Source organism: Pan paniscus, chromosome 19 (assembly GCF_029289425.2).
Source record: "Pan paniscus chromosome 19, NHGRI_mPanPan1-v2.0_pri, whole genome shotgun sequence".
Lineage (NCBI taxonomy): Eukaryota > Metazoa > Chordata > Mammalia > Primates > Hominidae > Pan > Pan paniscus.
In genome coordinates this window covers 96436953-96454006 of record NC_073268.2, presented here as the reverse complement: position 1 = coordinate 96454006, position 17054 = coordinate 96436953, and the positions used below count along the sequence as shown (strand labels likewise).

The window sequence follows — 17054 nt, the reverse complement described above, 5'->3', positions numbered from 1 at the left end:
GTCCTGCCACATTCCTACCTCACCATCTCCCCCACAGCAACCTCCTGAGCTCACAGCGCTCCTGGCCAGCTGGGACTGCGTTGTGTCCCTCCCTCTCTCTTGCCCCAGAGGTCCACACATTGAGTAAGCCAACAACTATTTATTGAACACCTACTGAGCATTAGGGAAACAGTGGGGGCGAAACAGACAGGACCCTAGCAGCCACATTTAATGGGGTGAGTAGTCTCCCTCCCCAACGTGGAAACCATGCGGGAAGTGAGATGCCGGTGACAGCGAGGATGCTGAGACCAGGCATAGGGGTCTGTCTACCTCAGTGACCGGGAGCCTCTTTTCCTAGACGCCATGGGGGCCAGGGACAAAGGGCAGGCACTATAGCTACTGTTTAGGGAACTCAGAGCCTGGCCTGCTTGTGCCTTTCCCTGTAGGGCACTTGAACTTATCACACTGGGCCTTAGTGTCTCCATCAGTAAAAGAAAAAAGATACCTATCTGCATTCTCTACTTATGGAGATAATGGAGGTTTCCCATAGGAACGGAAACATTTATCCAGAACTTTAAGCAGGGGACTTGTGGATAGAAAGCTAAGCGAGGCTGTCAGCTCTCATTTTTTAAGTAGATGTTATGCATAGCACAACAGAGCTACTCAGAGCCGACACTTTAACAAATCTGGTGCATGACTCACAAGGCATGTTCTCAAGACACGGCTGACGCGATCCTAACTGCCTACCAGTAAGAAACAGAACAAGGGGTTTGGGATCCTATTGACGCTAGGGCATCTGCTGAGCACTACATAGGCCATGGAAAAGCACGCACCATATTTCACAGCAAAAACCTCTTCTCCTGAGAGGAGCTCTTGCTGCTCTCCTACATGACAAAAACATGAGTCTCCTCCCATCTATTCACCACCTTCCCGCACTGCGTTTTCTAAAGCCTTTTTGGCAACAGGGACGGGTTTTGTGGAAGACAAATGTATTATTCCATTTTCATACTGCTATAAAGAACTGTCCGAGACTGGGTTATTTATAAAGGAAAGAGGTTTAATTGACAGTTCAGCATGGCTGGGGAGGCCTCAGGAAACTTACAATCATGGCAGGAGGTGAAGGGGAAGCAAGGCACCTTCTTCACAAGATGGCAGAAAGGGAAAAGTGCCGAGCAAAGGGGGAAGAGCCCCTTATAAAACCATCAGATCTCGAGACAACTATGGAGACAACAGCATGGGGGACTCATCCCCGTGATTCAATTACTCCACCTGGCTTCTCCCTCGACACGTGGGGATTATAGGGATTATGGGATTACAATTCCAGATGAGATGTGGGTGAAGACACAAAGTCTAGCCACGTCAACAACTTTTCCACAGGTGGTGGAATAAAATTCTTCCAGAGATGGACGGGGTAGTGGTTTCGGGATGAAACTATTCCACCTCCCATCATCAGGCATTAGATTCTCATGAGGAGTGCACAACCTAGATCCCTCGCATGTGCAGTTCACAACAGGGTTCACACTCCTCTGAGTCCAGTGCTGCTGCTGACAGCAGGCAGAGCTCAGTTGAGCTCCCTTGCTTGCCTCCTGCTGCACCGCCTGGTTCCTAACAGGCCACACACAGGTGCTGATACTGGTCCGTGGCCTGGGGTTTGGAGATTCCTACTCTAAAAGGTGGATTTACCCTCATCATCCCAGGGCCCCTCAGCCTCTAGGAAAAGAGGCCTCTTGGTCAGAAAGGTGGACAGACCCATTAAGCTCTGGGTGAGCAGCCCCGTCTCCAGCACCTCATGTCCCACAGTGTTTGTGTGTTGGGGAGGGTTCCATCTCACGCGATTAATCTCAAGGCAGGAGAGCCCATGTCTCTTTTATGCCCCATTGTTTCCCTAGAAAGCATCGTTCACCCAGAGACTGCAGCAAACCTCAGCAGCTCTCATCATTGTCACATTGTCATAGACTCTGGGCTAAAAAGCTACTGCTCCCCAGAAAAGTTAGAGCCCTTTAAGATGTGTGTTCAGACACCTGGCATAAACAACATTTCCAGGAAAATGGTGTAAAATGTTAGATCATCTAGTCATAAAAATATGAAGGAAAACAAATCTAAGCAGTTTGTGGATTAGATTTTAAAACTTTGAACAAGGTGAGGCCTGGTAGCTCACACCTGTGATTCCAGCACTTTGAGAGGCCGAGGTAGGAGGATCGCTTGAGCTCCTGGGCTGGGGCCAGGGTGTAGTGTCCTCATTAAGGCTTCTGAATAAAACTAACTTTAATTCTTTAAAAGCTTAACTGTTTTTCTTTAGTCAACAAGGTATTTTACATTCTTCTCCTACATTAAGTCACTGAAATCTGTGTGTATTTTACGACAAAGCGCTACAGCACGGCCTGGCAGTGTGAGGCACTAAATGATCCTTTGTAGAGTGAGGAAGGTATCAGAACTTACATTTTATTCAGCTTTATAAATATTTAATATTTTGGGTAACACCAGCATCCTTACAAGGAATGTTTATCAGAAGGTCAATTATCTGTCATGGATAAATTCTGGGGCCAGAATGAGATTCACTCTTGGAGAAGGCTGCATTTACTTGTTCACCCTTGAAATACTGCAATCCACCGACTTCTTGATAAAAGGATGCTCTGGTTTTCTGTTTATTTTTGAGATGGAGTCTCCGTCGCCCAGGCTGGAGTGCAGTGGCACAATCTCAGCTCACTGCAACCTCCACCTCTGGGGTTCAGGAGATTCTCCTGCCTCAGCCTCCAGAGTAGCTGGGACTACAGACACCCGTCACCACGGCCAGCTAATTTTTGTATTTTTTTTTTTTTTTACTAGAGATGGGGTTTCACCATTGTGGCCCGGCTGTTCTCGAACTCCTACACTCATGATCCGTCTGCCTCGGCCTCCCAAAGTGCTGGGATTACAGGCGTGAGCCACCAGGCCTGGCCAGGATGCTCTGGTTTTAACTAAAATTAACCTTCATAAAAGGAGAGCTTTTCAAGCACTCCTAGAAAGAAGCTGTGGATTAAAGATGTGCCGAGCGATGCAAGCCAGATTTGTGACCATAAGAAAGGACAGGACCGGGCTCATGCCTGTAATCCCAGCATTTGAGGAGGCTGAGGCGGGCAGATCATGAGGTCAGGACTTCAAGACCAGCCTGACCAACACGGGGAAACCCCATCTCTACTAAAAATACAAAAATTAGCTGGGCGTGGTGGTGCATGCCTGTAATCCTAGCTACTCAGGAGGGTGAGGAAGGGGAGTCGCTTGAACCGGGAGGCAGAGGTTGCAGTGAGCCAAGATTGCGCCACTGCACTCCAGCCTGGGGAACAGAGTGAGACTCTGTCACACACACACACACACACACACACACACACACACACACACACACAATAGCGCGGCGCGGTGGCTCATGCCTGTAATCCTAGCACTTTGGGAAGCCGAGGCGGGCGGATCATGAGGTCAAGAGATCAAGACCATCCTGGCCAACATGGTGAAACCCGGTCTATACTAAAAATACAGAAAATTAGCTGGGCGTGGTGGCGCGTGTCTGTAGTCCCAGCTATTTGGGAGGCTGAGGCAGGAGAATGGCGTGAACCTGGGCGACAGAACTTGCAGTGAGCTGAGATCACGACACTGCACTCCAGCCTGGGCGAACCGAGCAAGACTCCGTCAAAAAAAAAAAAAAAAAAAAAAGGACAGAGCTGGCGCTCGTGGAAATACAATTTTCCCAAAGTTAAAAACATGATTCTCAACAGCATGAACTGCCCTTCAAAGATGATGGAGCTGCTTCAAAAGGCGTTAGAGGAGCTGGGTACGAAGAAGCACTTAAAGTGTCAGATAAGAAAGCGGTTAGTGGCTGTGCGTAGTAGCGACACCTGTGGTCCCAGGTGCTCTGGAGGCTGAGGCGGGAGGATCGCCTGTGCTCGGGAGGTGGAGGCTGCAGCGAACCGAGATCGCGCCATGGCACTCCAGCCTGGGCGACAGGGCCAGACTGTCTCAAAACAAACAAACGAACAAACCAAAAGCAGGTTAAGATGCGCAACTGGTTAAAGTTCTGCTGGGCAATTAAAAAATGATCCCGTCTGGGTTATCTTTGCTGCAGGACACGCATTAGCAGCACCGTCTACTGACAAGTGGCCTTCACTAAGAGCAAATGGCAGGCTCAGCGTGTATTTTACTTTAGAACAGCTGCTTGCCGGGCACAGTGGCTCATGCCTGTAATCCCAGCACTCTGGGAGGCCAAGGCAGGCGGATCACCTGAGGCCCCGCAGTTCAGGACCAGCCAGGACAACCCTAACCCCCCCCTCCCCCAACCCCGTCTCTACAAAAAAATTTTAAAAATTAGCCGGGCGTGGTGGCGCGCGCCTGAGGTCCCAGCTACTCCAGAGGCTGAGGCGGAGGCTACAGTGAACCCTGATCCTACCACTGCACTCCAGCCTGGGCGACGGAGCCAGACCCTGTCTCCAACTCACCAGGCAAACGGTGAAGACACACCCAGGCGCGTCCCCTAAGAGGGACGCCGGCGTCAGGGGCCCTGGCCCTCCCCAGCGCAGACCCGCCGGAGCCCAGCGCCGCGCCGGGGCCCACCACCGGCGGCCGTGAGGGTTTCCACCCGAATCTCCCCGGCGAGCTGGGCGCCTCCACTACGGGTCCGCGACGCAGTCCACCCACTGCGGGCCCGAGAGAGGACCCGTGCTCGTCATTTTTATTCGAGGCGGGGCTATCTGGGGACCCCGCCCGGAGCGGAGGCCCCTCGCGGCCCCAGCCTGTTTCCAGGGAATTCAGGGCCACACGCCGCTCAAAGAACCTCAGCGCCCCAGTCCGCGAAATCCCGCAGCCGCTACGAAACACCGCCAACTTCAGAGGTCCCACACCCTCCATCCCTTTTGTAAGGAACTGGGTGCCCCGCCCTCAACGAGATCCCGCGGGAACTGCATATGGCGCGAGAGCAGAAACACCTTACTTTTCCCTGCGGCAAACGCCCAGTTCCCTTTCACGTGACGAAGAGTGCCCCGTCCCCCAGAGGCGTGGCCGCGTCGCACGTAAGCACGTACGCACGCACGTCTCTCGCTTTGGCATACTTAAGGCCTCAGTTCTCAGCCCCGCTTGGCAGTTCTCTTAAGAGCGGCAGCGAGGTCGGCAGCGGCAGCGAGGTCGGCAGCGGCAGCGAGGTCGGCAGCGGCAGCGAGATCCGCTGTGCTCTTCCGCGGACTCTGAATCATGGCGACCACGGCCACGATGGCGACCTCGGGCTCGGCGCGAAAGCGGCTGCTCAAAGAGGAAGACATGACTAAAGTGGAATTCGAGACCAGCGAGGAGGTGGATGTGACCCCCACGTTCGACACCATGGGCCTGCGGGAGGACCTGCTGCGGGGCATCTACGCTTACGGTGAGCGGGCGCGGGCCGCGGGGGCCAGCCGGGGGCGAGTCGGGGGCGAGCCGGGGGCTGAGGGCCCGACTGGTGACTCCCGGGCCGGCCCTGCGCTCCGGAGGTCGTGGTCAGGGTCGAGGCTCGGGGGCCAGTGACGTCCGACCCCCACCCCCACCCCCGTCCTCGCCCTCACGCCTGGCTGTGTCGGCGCTTTCGGTGTGTGTCCCCCGTGCAGAGCTCGGCGCTGGGTCTGTCGGGGGCTGCAGCCGCTTCGAGGCGCCTGAGCGTCGTTCATTCAGCAGATAACTGTTTTCTCCCTATTAGCTTTTCTGGGTACTGGGGTTTTGGCGGTAAAGCGGATGGGTTTGCGCCTTTACGGGTTTTGAAGTTCGTTTGGGGGGAAAGCATACTGTCAGGCTGCCCGGGCAGTGGTGGTTGCTGTGAAGAACCTGCAGCGGGGTAATTGAATAGAGTGGGACTGGGAAGGAGGAGAGAATTAGTAAAGCAGAGAGGTAAGGGGCTTCGCAGGAGGGGGTGCCATTTGAGCAGAGTTCTGGATGAAGGAGACTGTTAATGAGAAGAGGGAAGAGCAGTTGGGGCAGAAGGAACAGCTGGTGCCAGGGCCTTGCAGCCCTTAGCCAGCTGCATTCCAGGAACTGAAAGAAGTCCCCTGTGGTGGGATTTTGGAGAGCTAGTCGGGGCAGATCTAGCAAAGACGTGTAGGGTGACGAATAATTTGAATTTCATTTAGAAATCTAGTGGGAAGCCACTGGAAGGTTTTAAGTAGCTATGTGACACGATCACATTTACAGTTTTAAAGATTCTTCTGGGTGTCTGTAGATTTGAGGTGAGGCGAGGCAAGGCAGGAGAGGAAACAAGAGAGTTGGGAGCTTTTGCTCCAGTTCAGGGAAGAGAGGATTGTGCTGCCTTGGAGATGGAGTACCAGGGAGCTGACAGCATTGGCTGATGGATTGAACGTGAGCGACAGAAGAAGGAGAGTTGGAGTGTTTTGAGTAAGCGGTGGTTGATGCTGCAAACATTTGGCTAGGTAGGCAGCACTCCAGAGAGTCAGAATCAGGAGCTGTCTCTTGGTATGTTTGAAAGATGTGAGGAAGTTGAGGGAGAGCCTGGAGAAGAGGTTGGGTTGGGCACATAGATGGGAATGACCAGCATCTGGGATAAATGGCCTGTGTTTAATGCTTGGGACAGGGACATTTTTTATCGTGTAGTTCTCTTCCTTTTCTTTCTTCCTTTTCCTTCTGACGGTCCTGCTCTGTCACCAAGGCTGGAGTGTAGTGGCATGATCTCAGCTTATTGCAAGTTCCACTTCTGGGGCTCAAGCGATTCCTTTGCCTCAGCCTCCCGAGTAGCTGGGATTATAGGTGTGGGCCACCACGTCCTACTAATTTTTGTATTTTTAGTAGGGAGGGGATTTTGCCATGTTGCCCAGGCTGGTCTTGAACTCCTGACCTCAGTGATCCACCAGCCTCAGCCTCCCAAAGTGATGGCATTACAGGTGTGGGCCACCCCACCTGGCCGTATCCTGTAGTTCTTGATGCCACAACTGTTTGGACAAAGTGAAGCGAAGTTGCTGGGGATGGGTGGTGAAAAAGCATCTCAGGCAGCCTCGCAGTGAGGCTGACAGCCCCACCTGGTTTCCTGGCACTCAGGCGGTCCCTGCCCTAAGACACTGTTGTTCGTTTCCCATCTATGTGCTTGCTCTTCATGAAGAGTTTAAATCATCTGCTATATTTGCGTTTGTGTTAAGATGGGAAATTGTGCTACATTTTCTTTTGTTTCTTATTTTTCGCTATGCCCCAGAACTGAGCAGAGCTACATTTAAGAGACTACCAAAAAATAATTGAAATAGAGTTTTTGTACATAAAATTTTATTTACTTGAAAAACACGTGGTTCTTCTTGAAAATAGCCTCACCCTTTGGTGTAGTAGTTGCTTTGCAAGAGAGATGGTGTTGTAGTTAGTGAGCTGCATCCAGACAGAACAACACAGGACACCCTGCAGCGTGACCCACGCAGGTTAAACGGAGTTGTAGACCTGTCAGCAACACACAGACTTAATGCTAGCTAGTAGGAGAGAACAATGGCTAGAGTGACTTTCCTGTTTTTTTTTTTTTTTTAATTTAAAAAGTAGTATAGGTTGTTTGTAATCCAGTCAAACCTAAGGGAGTAATTAGAGTAAAAAGTAAGTTTCTTTCCACCCCTCTACTGCAGTAACTGCCAGGAACATTTTGGCACTTATACTTCCAGATGCTGCACGCCCAGATTTTTTTTTTTTTTAAACAAAAGTGGTGTCTATATTCTACAATTTGGTGGTTTTTTTTAAAGTAGAGATTGGTCTTTACAAATAATATCCCACGTTAGTGTAGAAATCCACTCAGCGCAATTCATTGAGCCCCTGGGTTTTGAGAGCTTGCTATGTTGAACACTGGGTTAGGCTGGAGGACAGGTTCAAAAAACAAACCATGTCTGCCCCTGAGGAGCTTACAGTACAGGGTTTCTATGCCGTCATTGTGGTGAGAGCTAATTTTTTGTTTTTATTTGCAGGTTTTGAAAAACCATCAGCAATCCAGCAACGAGCAATCAAGCAGATCATCAAAGGGAGAGATGTCATCGCACAGTAAGTTGTCCTGGGGTGCGGCGCAGGGCTGGATGTGAATTTGGGCAGCGCAGTGCAGTTAGATGCTCCGGGATGACTGTTTCCCTCAGCTTGTACACGCTCAGTTCCAACACTTTCCCTGACTTTAGCCACAGGGTTTAATAATTTTTTTAATTTGTGTTCTCTACTGTAGAAAGCTTTCATTTTCTTTTTGAGATGGAGTCTCGCTCTGTTGCCCAGGCTGGAGTGCAGTGGTGCCATCTCGGCTCACTGCAACCTTTGCCTCTCAGTTTCAAGCTATTCTCCTGCCTCACCCTCCCAAGTAGCTGGGATTACAGGCATGCACCACCATGCCCGACTAATTTTCATATTTTTAGTAGAGACGGGGTTTCACCATGTTGGTCAGGCTGGTCTCAAACTCCTGACCTCAGGTGATCCACCCTCCTTGGCCTCCTAAAGCGCTGGGATTTCAGGCATGAGTTACCGCACCCGGCCAAGGCTTTCGTTTTCTTAGCCAGCTTTGCTTAGTGGTTTGCTGGCATGTGGAATTGTATATAACACAATTTCGGAAAAACAGACTGTGCTTTTCCTCTGCTCTCACACCACCACGACAATCATCAGCACAGAAGAAGACTTCTGTGAGCAGAGGTGTGGGGGTTTTCCAGCTGGGTGTCCTCCAGTTCAACTCTCACACCACCTGCCTGGAGATAGGCCATATCCTGCAGGTTGAGGGCTCAGTCCCCATGACTACCCTCTTTTCAGACACCAGTTCTAAGTTCGGATCTCTAGAACTTCTGACCAAGCAGCTTCAAGTTGGGTTCCCAGGATCTCCTCTTTAGGTTGGATTAATTTGCTGGAACAGCAGCTCAAAGAACTCAGGGAAACACATTTAGTGGTTTATGATAAAGGGTACTGCAGAGGATACAGATATGGGGGGAGGGGTGCAGCCTCCAAGGGGCGGGTGGTCACCTCCCGGAACCTCCTTGTGTTCCACTGTCTGTGTTCAGCCATCTAGAAGCTCTTGGAACCCAGTCCTCTTGGGTTTTTATGGAAAATTCCATGAGGTCAGCATTCTTTCCCCATAAGGGAATAAATAGGGCAGGAGCTTTTCTGGGATAATACCATAATGCTTTTTTTAAAAAAAATTTGAAATTTAAATTGTTTACATTTTTCGAGACAGGGTCTTACTCTGTCTCCCAGACTGGAGTGCAGTCATGTGATTACAGCTCATAGCAGCCTCAAGCGATCCTCCCACCTCACCCTCCCAAGTAGCTGGGACTACAGGCACACATCACCATGCCCAATTACTTGTTATATTTTCTGTAGAGACAGGGTTTTGTTGTGTTGCCCAGGCTGCTCTCAAACTCCTGGCAATCTGTCTGCCTTGGCTTCCCAAAGCCTTGGGATTACAGGCGTGAGCCACTGTGCCCGGCCTCAACATTTTTTTTGTTAAGATATGGGGCCTCACTTCGTCACCCAGGCGGGAATGCAGTGGTGCAGTCATAGCTCACTGCAACCTCTAACTTCAAGGATTAAGGAATCGTCCCACCTCAACCTCCCAAGTAGCTGGGACTGCCAGAATGTGCCGCCGTTCCTGGTTAGTTTTTTGTTTTGTTTAGAAATGGGGTCTCTTGCTGTATTGCCCAGGCTGGTCTCGAATTCCTGGCTTCATCCAATCCTGCCTCTGCGTCCCAGAGTGTTGGGAATACAGGCCTGAGCCACCACGCCGTGACATGAGGGTCTTTATGACTCACAATCTGAAAGGCAGGGAAGATTAGAGCCCTGCTGTGGAGCAGGTGAAAGGAGAGCAGAAGGTCAGAGAGATTGTTTCCTGAGGCCTAACAAACCCATCAATTTAATAAGACTGTAATAAGGGCTATGGGAGCTGTGAGCCAGGAACTCTGGATGAAAACTTGTATATAGCCGTATCTCCTGGCACCACAAACCCTCTTTTAATAGCTTTATCCCTCGTTTGCCTAATTTCAAAAAAGACTCATTTACACAAAAATTTCTTTGGAGGAGAGAGTTAGTCCAAAATCCTAGAAGGAAAAGAGTTGTATTTCAATAAAGGGGAGTCCTCCTTTTTCTGACACCTATGAAACGCCTCTTGAAGTTAGAGAGTCTGTGACTCCATTGCCCCCGTGCAGAAGCCATGTCTACTCTCTTCATGGACACTTAACAAGCTGTGACACTGGGCCCGAGTCCTGCCTCCTCGCAGTTAAGATGGTATTAGGTACGGGGGCTTGCTCTAAGAAGGTACCTAAGTGCCTCTGGAGCCCAGGCCTTGGAGTGCAGCTGTGGCGTGGCCTGTCCTCCCTCTAATCCCACTGCTTTTGTTTCCTTGAATAGGTCTCAGTCCGGCACAGGAAAAACAGCCACCTTCAGTATCTCAGTCCTCCAGTGTTTGGATATTCAGGTAATTTGCCATTCTTAAAACAAACTGTTAGGTAATTCTAGGAAATACTTGCTTTTTCTTCTGTAACTACAGTGTTCAAAAAGTACAATTTAAAATTTTCCAGTATGTATTGACTCAGCAAATTTTTACACAGAGTCTTAGTTGTACACTAATATTTGCACTAATATTGTGTCATGATTTGCTATTTAACTAGAGGAAGCTCTTGTCTGCAGACGAGGATCCTGACACATTAAGTTATTGTTGGATTTGCAATTTAAATGACATTAATATTTGCTAACCTGTAAGAGATGAGAAGTATGATTAATATGAGATACTATTTCTCATATTGATCTGAGTGTGAATGACTACAATCCACTTTGATAATACTGCGGATTCTCTAATTTCTGATAAATTCTTTCACCAGGTTCGTGAAACTCAAGCTTTGACCTTGGAATCCACTTTGATAATACTGCGGATTCTCTAATTTCTGATAAATTATTTCACCAGCTTTGTGAAACTCAAGCTTTGATCTTGGCTCCCACAAGAGAGTTGGCTGTGCAGATCCAGAAGGTGAGATGGCTAAAGAGAGCGGTGTCCGATTAACAAGTACTGCTTTTGTGATTTAGTTGTGAAACACCGACTTATTTATTTAATCCAATCCTGTTTTCTGATACCTCAAAATTTTCTTCCTGATTAACATTTTGCCATGAATCATTATATAAATTGCTGGTTTGTATTAAGTCATTTTTGGTGTGGCTTGTGTGCTCTCGGTAGTTTTTTACAGCCTTAGAAATGTAGATTTTTTGCGAAAAGTCAATTTTAATAAAAATAAATTAGGCCGAGGTGGGTGGATCACCTGAGGTCAGGAGTTTGAGACCAGCCTGGTCAACATAGTGAAACCCTGTCTCTACTAAAAATACAAAGAAATTAGCTGGGCGTGGTGGCAGGCGCCTGTAATCCCAGCTACTTGGGTGGCTGAGCAGGAGAATCACTTGAACCCGGGAGGCAGAGGTTGCAGTGAGCTGAGATTGTGCCATTGTCCTCTAGTCTGGGCAAGAAGAGTGAAACTCTGTCTCAAAAAAAAATAAATTGTACCCATTTTATACTTAACGTAGTATAAAGACGTATGTTTAAAAAGATGTATATTAAGATGTTAATGTTGGTTTCTTCAGTGGATGGGATTATGAATTTTACATATTCTTTTCTGTTAATGATATAGCTTTTGTAATAAGAAACCAGCAGGCCGGGTGTGGTGGCTCACGCCTGTAATCCCAGCACTTTGAGAGGCCGAGGCAGGCCAATTAGGAGGTCAGGAGATAACGACTCCCTGAATACACATATAGGATGCACACAGCACAGTGTGCTAACACGGTGAAACCCCATCTCTACTAAAAATACAAAAACAAAATTAGCCTGGTGTGGTGGCGGGTGCCTGTAGTCCCAGCTACTCAGGAAGCTGAGGCGGGAGAATGGCATGAACCCGGGAGGCGGAGCTTGCAGTGAGCTAAGATTGCGCTGCTGCCCCCCAGCATGGGCCACAGAGTGAGACTCCGTCTCAAAAAAAAAAAAAAAAAAGCAAAATTAACTTGTTTTTGTCAGAGAAAAGAGCAGGAGAATTTTGTGGTTTGGAGATAAGAATGGCATAAATAATAATCGGTGATCATCTCGGAGGAGAAACAGTCTTTCTTTTTGGAAAATGTGGATGTTTCTCTCTCCCACCCTGGACGTGAACCTGTGCTTTGTTTCAGGGGCTGCTTGCTCTCGGTGACTACATGAATGTCCAGTGCCATGCCTGCATTGGAGGCACCAATGTTGGCGAGGACATCAGGAAGCTGGATTATGGACAGCATGTTGTCGCGGGCACTCCAGGGCGCGTTTTTGGTAAGCACTTTTGTCGCTAAAAATGGTGCTGCCGGTAGTATTTGTAAGAAGTGCTTAAATGGTACAGGACAGCTTTCGATTTGGTAGGCCGCACGGTAGACTTTTGCACCTGGGTCACTTGCAGGAGGTGGAGGGAAGGTCTCTGGAACCCTGAGACCAGTGGAATGATGAGCTCTTTCTTGGGAGCCTCAGGTGTGATTATTTCAAAATCTCATAGATGTGATTTGTCATAAGTATTTCAAAATCTCATGTTATAGATATGATTCGTCGCAGAAGGCTAAGGACACGTGCTATCAAAATGTTGGTTTTGGATGAAGCTGATGAAATGTTGAATAAAGGTATGAGTAACAAAAGAATTACTTTTCTACTGACATAATTCTTAGTTCTTAAATTTTCACAGTGTAAAATTGAAACAGCCAGTGACTGTTCTGAATGTGAATAGCGTTTTCATCGTGGAAAAACAATTGTGCCTTGGCGGCAATTATGAACAAAAAATTCCTACCTTGATTTTATTTGTTTATTCATCGTGGGTGACTCAGGCCAGCCTCTATGGCTTTTTATTTGGTATCTAGGACTCTCGGGGTGGGTTTCTTGATCCCTAGATCACTTCAGATTGAAGAAGCACCAAAGGGAAACCAGATTCCCTCAACCAGATAACACTCCGGGGGGCGGGGAGTAGGGACGGAGAGAACGCGTGGATGTGGCCTGGTGCTGTAAAAATGAGATTTCCTGTCAAACGTACCTTATCACCACTCTGCCTCTAACCCAGTGGGAACACTGGGCACGCACCTTCCATTTCTGGGTGTGCCGCCCTAAACATCCCTCACCTGTCTTGCTCCCTGTCCCAGGTTTCAAAGAGCAGATTTACGATGTATACAGGTACCTGCCTCCAGCCACACAGGTGGTTCTCATCAGTGCCACGCTGCCACACGAGATTCTGGAGATGACCAACAAGTTCATGACCGACCCAATCCGCATCTTGGTGAAACGGTAGGAGCCCCTCTTGTCAAGCTTACTAAAACACTGGGCCGCATTTATAAAGGATTTTATGTCGTAATTTCAAAAACTTTTTATAGCCAGAGTCTGGCTGTGTTGCTGAAGCTGGTGTCAAAACCCGGACCTCAGGCTATCCTCTTGCCTGAGTGTAAAGGAATTGAAAGCATGCAAATTCTTTTAAAATTCCTGTTTTAAAAAACCAAATAGGCTGGGCAACATATAGAGACCCTATCTCTACCAATAATAAAAAATTAGCCAGGTAGGGCGGCACATGCCTCTAGTCCCAGCTACTCAGGAGGCTGTGGTGGGAGGATCGCTTGAGGTCAGGAGGCTGAGGCTGCAGTGAGCTTTGATTGTGCCACTGCACTTCAGCCAGGGCAACAGAGCAAGACCCTGTCTCAAACAAAACAAAACAAAACAAAACAAAACAACCCATCTTTTACAATCCTCATTGTGGTTTGAACCAATAATTCTAAATTTAAAAATTAGGTGACTGTATTTCTTTATCAGTGTTTCATTTAGAATCGTATTCCATGTGCTGCACATTGTGAAATGTTAAGTAGGATACAGAATGGAGGCCTGTGTGACGGAAGTGGTGATAGGATGGAGGACAGGGCTGGGGCTGCTGGGTCTGCACCAGATATCACGGTGTGACCTTCTCCACCAGGGTCTCCCTGGATCCTGGCTTGGCCCACCCTCAAGTCCTAGAAGGAAGGATGAGTATGTAACAGGATTTGTCTTTGTCCTTCAGTGATGAATTGACTCTGGAAGGCATCAAGCAATTTTTCGTGGCAGTGGAGAGGGAAGAGTGGAAATTTGACACTCTGTGTGACCTCTACGACACACTGACCATCACTCAGGCGGTCATCTTCTGCAACACCAAAAGAAAGGTGAGAGGCACTGCACAGCCTCCCTGTGCTGAAGGGAAACTGCAGATTGAGTCTCTGAATGACGTCAATCAAGATTTTTCAGTAAAGGGCCAGTTTGTCCGTATTTTAAGCTTTCAGGGTATGTGTTCTCTTGTAAAAGCAGCTGTAGACAATATGCAAACGGTCACGTGGCTGTGACCATTAAAACTTCATTTACAGAACAGCGATATCAGCCACCCCTAAAGATTCAGATTTTGTTGGTTGAAGGTGGACCCCAGGCCTGAGTAGTTTTAGATCCCCAGGTGATGGTAATGTGGAGGCAGACCTGAGAACTGTCGGCCACTTTCCTGAGAAAGGAGAGGAGTTGGGCTACATTCTAACAAGATTGGATTTCAAATGAGAATGAGCACACCTGGCCCCCTCCCCCCATAGAGTCATTATATGGAGAAAATGAAGTAAGAGGGTTTTGTGAGTGCACCCCAACATTTTCTGGGAAAAAGTTTGTACATCCAGTTAGGATGATTCTGAGTTTTAAGAGCAGTTACCTTATGAATATTGATACTGGTTCTGCAAATGATGCGGTAAAGTCCCGAATGCACGTCTCTGCTTTGGTATACTAGCTTGCAGTAGCATCTGTTGATTGGATTTGTAGGTGGACTGGCTGACGGAGAAAATGAGGGAAGCCAACTTCACCGTATCCTCAATGCATGGAGACATGCCCCAGAAAGAGCGGGAGTCCATCATGAAGGAGTTCCGGTCGGGCGCCAGGTGGGTCCGCTATGCTGTGGCTCTGCAGGTCAGGGTTTGCTAGACTGTGCTAAGCACTTCATATGCACTGCCTAAGTGCAGGCCCCACACCCGGGGGGATGACAAGCTTCTGCTCTGAAAGCTGAGGCCCTGGGTGAGCAGAAAACCTTCCAGTTAATGAGGGGTCCGCTGTGCTCCTGTAATACTTAGGTTGAGGTGATAACTAGCCTTAACTAGCCAGGTTGGTCACCTTGGTTACAAGTGTGTGTCTTCTTTTCCAGTAAGTAGGGGGGTTTTCTGTTCATCGTTTCGATTAGTTTAATTCCACAGTGGTCAGAAAGCGTGGATTGGGTGGTTTCATTCATTTGAACTTGATTCAGACTTCCTTCTTTGCCCACCTTGTGGTCAGCTTAACAAATGTGCTGTGTGTGTCTTTTGTTTGTTTGTTTGTTTTTGAGACAGTCTCACTTCGTTACCCAGGCCGGAGTGCAGTGGTACAATCTTGGCTCACTGCAACCTCTGCCTCCTGATTTCAAGTGACTCCTGTGTCTCAGCCTCCCGAGTAGCTGGAATGGCTAATTTTTTTTTTTTTCATTTTTAGTAGAGATGGGGTTTCACCATGTTGGCCAGGCTGGTCTCGAACTCCTGACCTCAGGTGATCCATCTGCCTCAGCCTCTGGCAGTGCTGGGATTACAGGCATAAGCCGCCGCCATGGCCGGCTGAAGTTACCGTTTTTAATTTTTTGCTAGGCAAAAGTGAAGTATTTTTCCCAATTATTGGTTTAGGACCGATTAAACAAGTTAAAGATAGTCTAGTAAAAGATGTCTATTTTTTTAATCTGATGGAGCACATGACCGAAGTAACTAAATCCACCAACAGCCCCTCTGCACAGGGGTTTCTGGTGCTGTCCCTGAGGCTTCACGTTTGCAGACAGACTGTTGAGAGAGGAGAATCTCGTATATTTTGGACCTGCAGCCAGGATTCCTTAAAATTAGCAATGGAAGCAAGTCCAGTCTTATACTTGTATGAGTAATTTAATCACCTCAAACACTCTTTCTTTTTGCAGCCGAGTGCTTATTTCTACAGATGTCTGGGCCAGGGGGTTGGATGTCCCTCAGGTGTCCCTCATCATTAACTACGATCTCCCCAATAACAGAGAATTGTCCATACACAGGTAGGGGTGCAAGCTCTCATTGGCTTCACTTCTGTGACACATTTACTAAATCTTGATTGTTATATATACTAACTGTAATATTGTTTTATTCCTGAAGAATTGGGAGATCAGGTCGATACGGCCGGAAGGGTGTGGCCATTAACTTTGTAAAGAATGACGACATCCGCATCCTCAGAGATATCGAGCAGTACTATTCCACTCAGATTGATGAGATGCCGATGAACGGTAGGAAATCATCCAGCTCTACTGTAATTGTAGAGGGAACTTCCCTATTCTTAGTTTGGGGCACTTGAGTTTGTTTTTTTGTTGTTGCGGTTTGTTTTGTTTTTGAGATGAAGTTTCGCTCTGTCACCCAGGCTGGAGTGCAGTGGCGCGATTTCGGCTCACTGCAACCTCTGCCTCCTGGGTTCAAGCAATTCTCCTGCCTCAGCCTCCTGAGTAGCTGGAATTACAGACGCGTGCACCATAGCCAGCTAAGTTTTGTATTTTTAGTAGAGACGGGGTTTCACCATGTTGGCCAGGCTGGTCTCGAGCTCCTGGCCTCAAATGATCCGCCCACCTCAGCCTCCCAACGTGCTGGGATTACAGGCGTGAGCCACTATGTCTGGCCTGTTTTTTGTTTTGAGAAGTCTGTTGTGAGGTTTTAGTTAAATTTACGTTAACAAATTTTCATTTTGTTTGTGTTGTTCCTTAATCTGTTTCTTTCTTCACTTTCAGTTGCTGATCTTATCTGAAGCAGCAGATCAGTTGGATGAGGGAGACTGTTCACCTGCTGTGTACTCCTGTTTGGAAGTATTTGGATCCAGATTCTACTTGATGGGGTTTATATGGACTTTCTTCTCATAAATGGCCTCCCGTCTCCCTTCCTTTGAAGAGGATATGGGGATTCTGCTCCCTTTTCTTATTTACATGTAAATAATACATTGTTCTAAGTCTTTTTCATTAAAAATTTAAAACTTTTCCCATAAACTCTATACTTCTAAGGTGCCAGCAGCTTCTCTAGTAACTTACTGTGTAGTCTTGGGTCATTTC

At 48.1% G+C, this 17054-nt stretch overlaps 1 protein-coding gene across 1 annotated transcript; it reads left to right on the top strand.

The window, feature by feature from the left end:
* The first annotated feature begins 5086 nt into the window (after positions 1–5086).
* LOC129394475 (eukaryotic initiation factor 4A-III-like) lies at positions 5087–16982 on the top strand. The gene is made up of 12 exons (XM_055101993.2): positions 5087–5362; positions 7908–7980; positions 10309–10375; positions 10862–10924; positions 12103–12235; positions 12493–12573; positions 13084–13225; positions 13983–14121; positions 14753–14868; positions 15915–16022; positions 16120–16247; positions 16740–16982. Exons 1-12 carry the CDS (start codon positions 5194–5196, stop codon positions 16754–16756), a joined length of 1236 nt encoding a protein of 411 aa, XP_054957968.1. The 5' UTR covers positions 5087–5193; the 3' UTR covers positions 16757–16982.
* Positions 16983–17054: the final 72 nt, after the last annotated feature.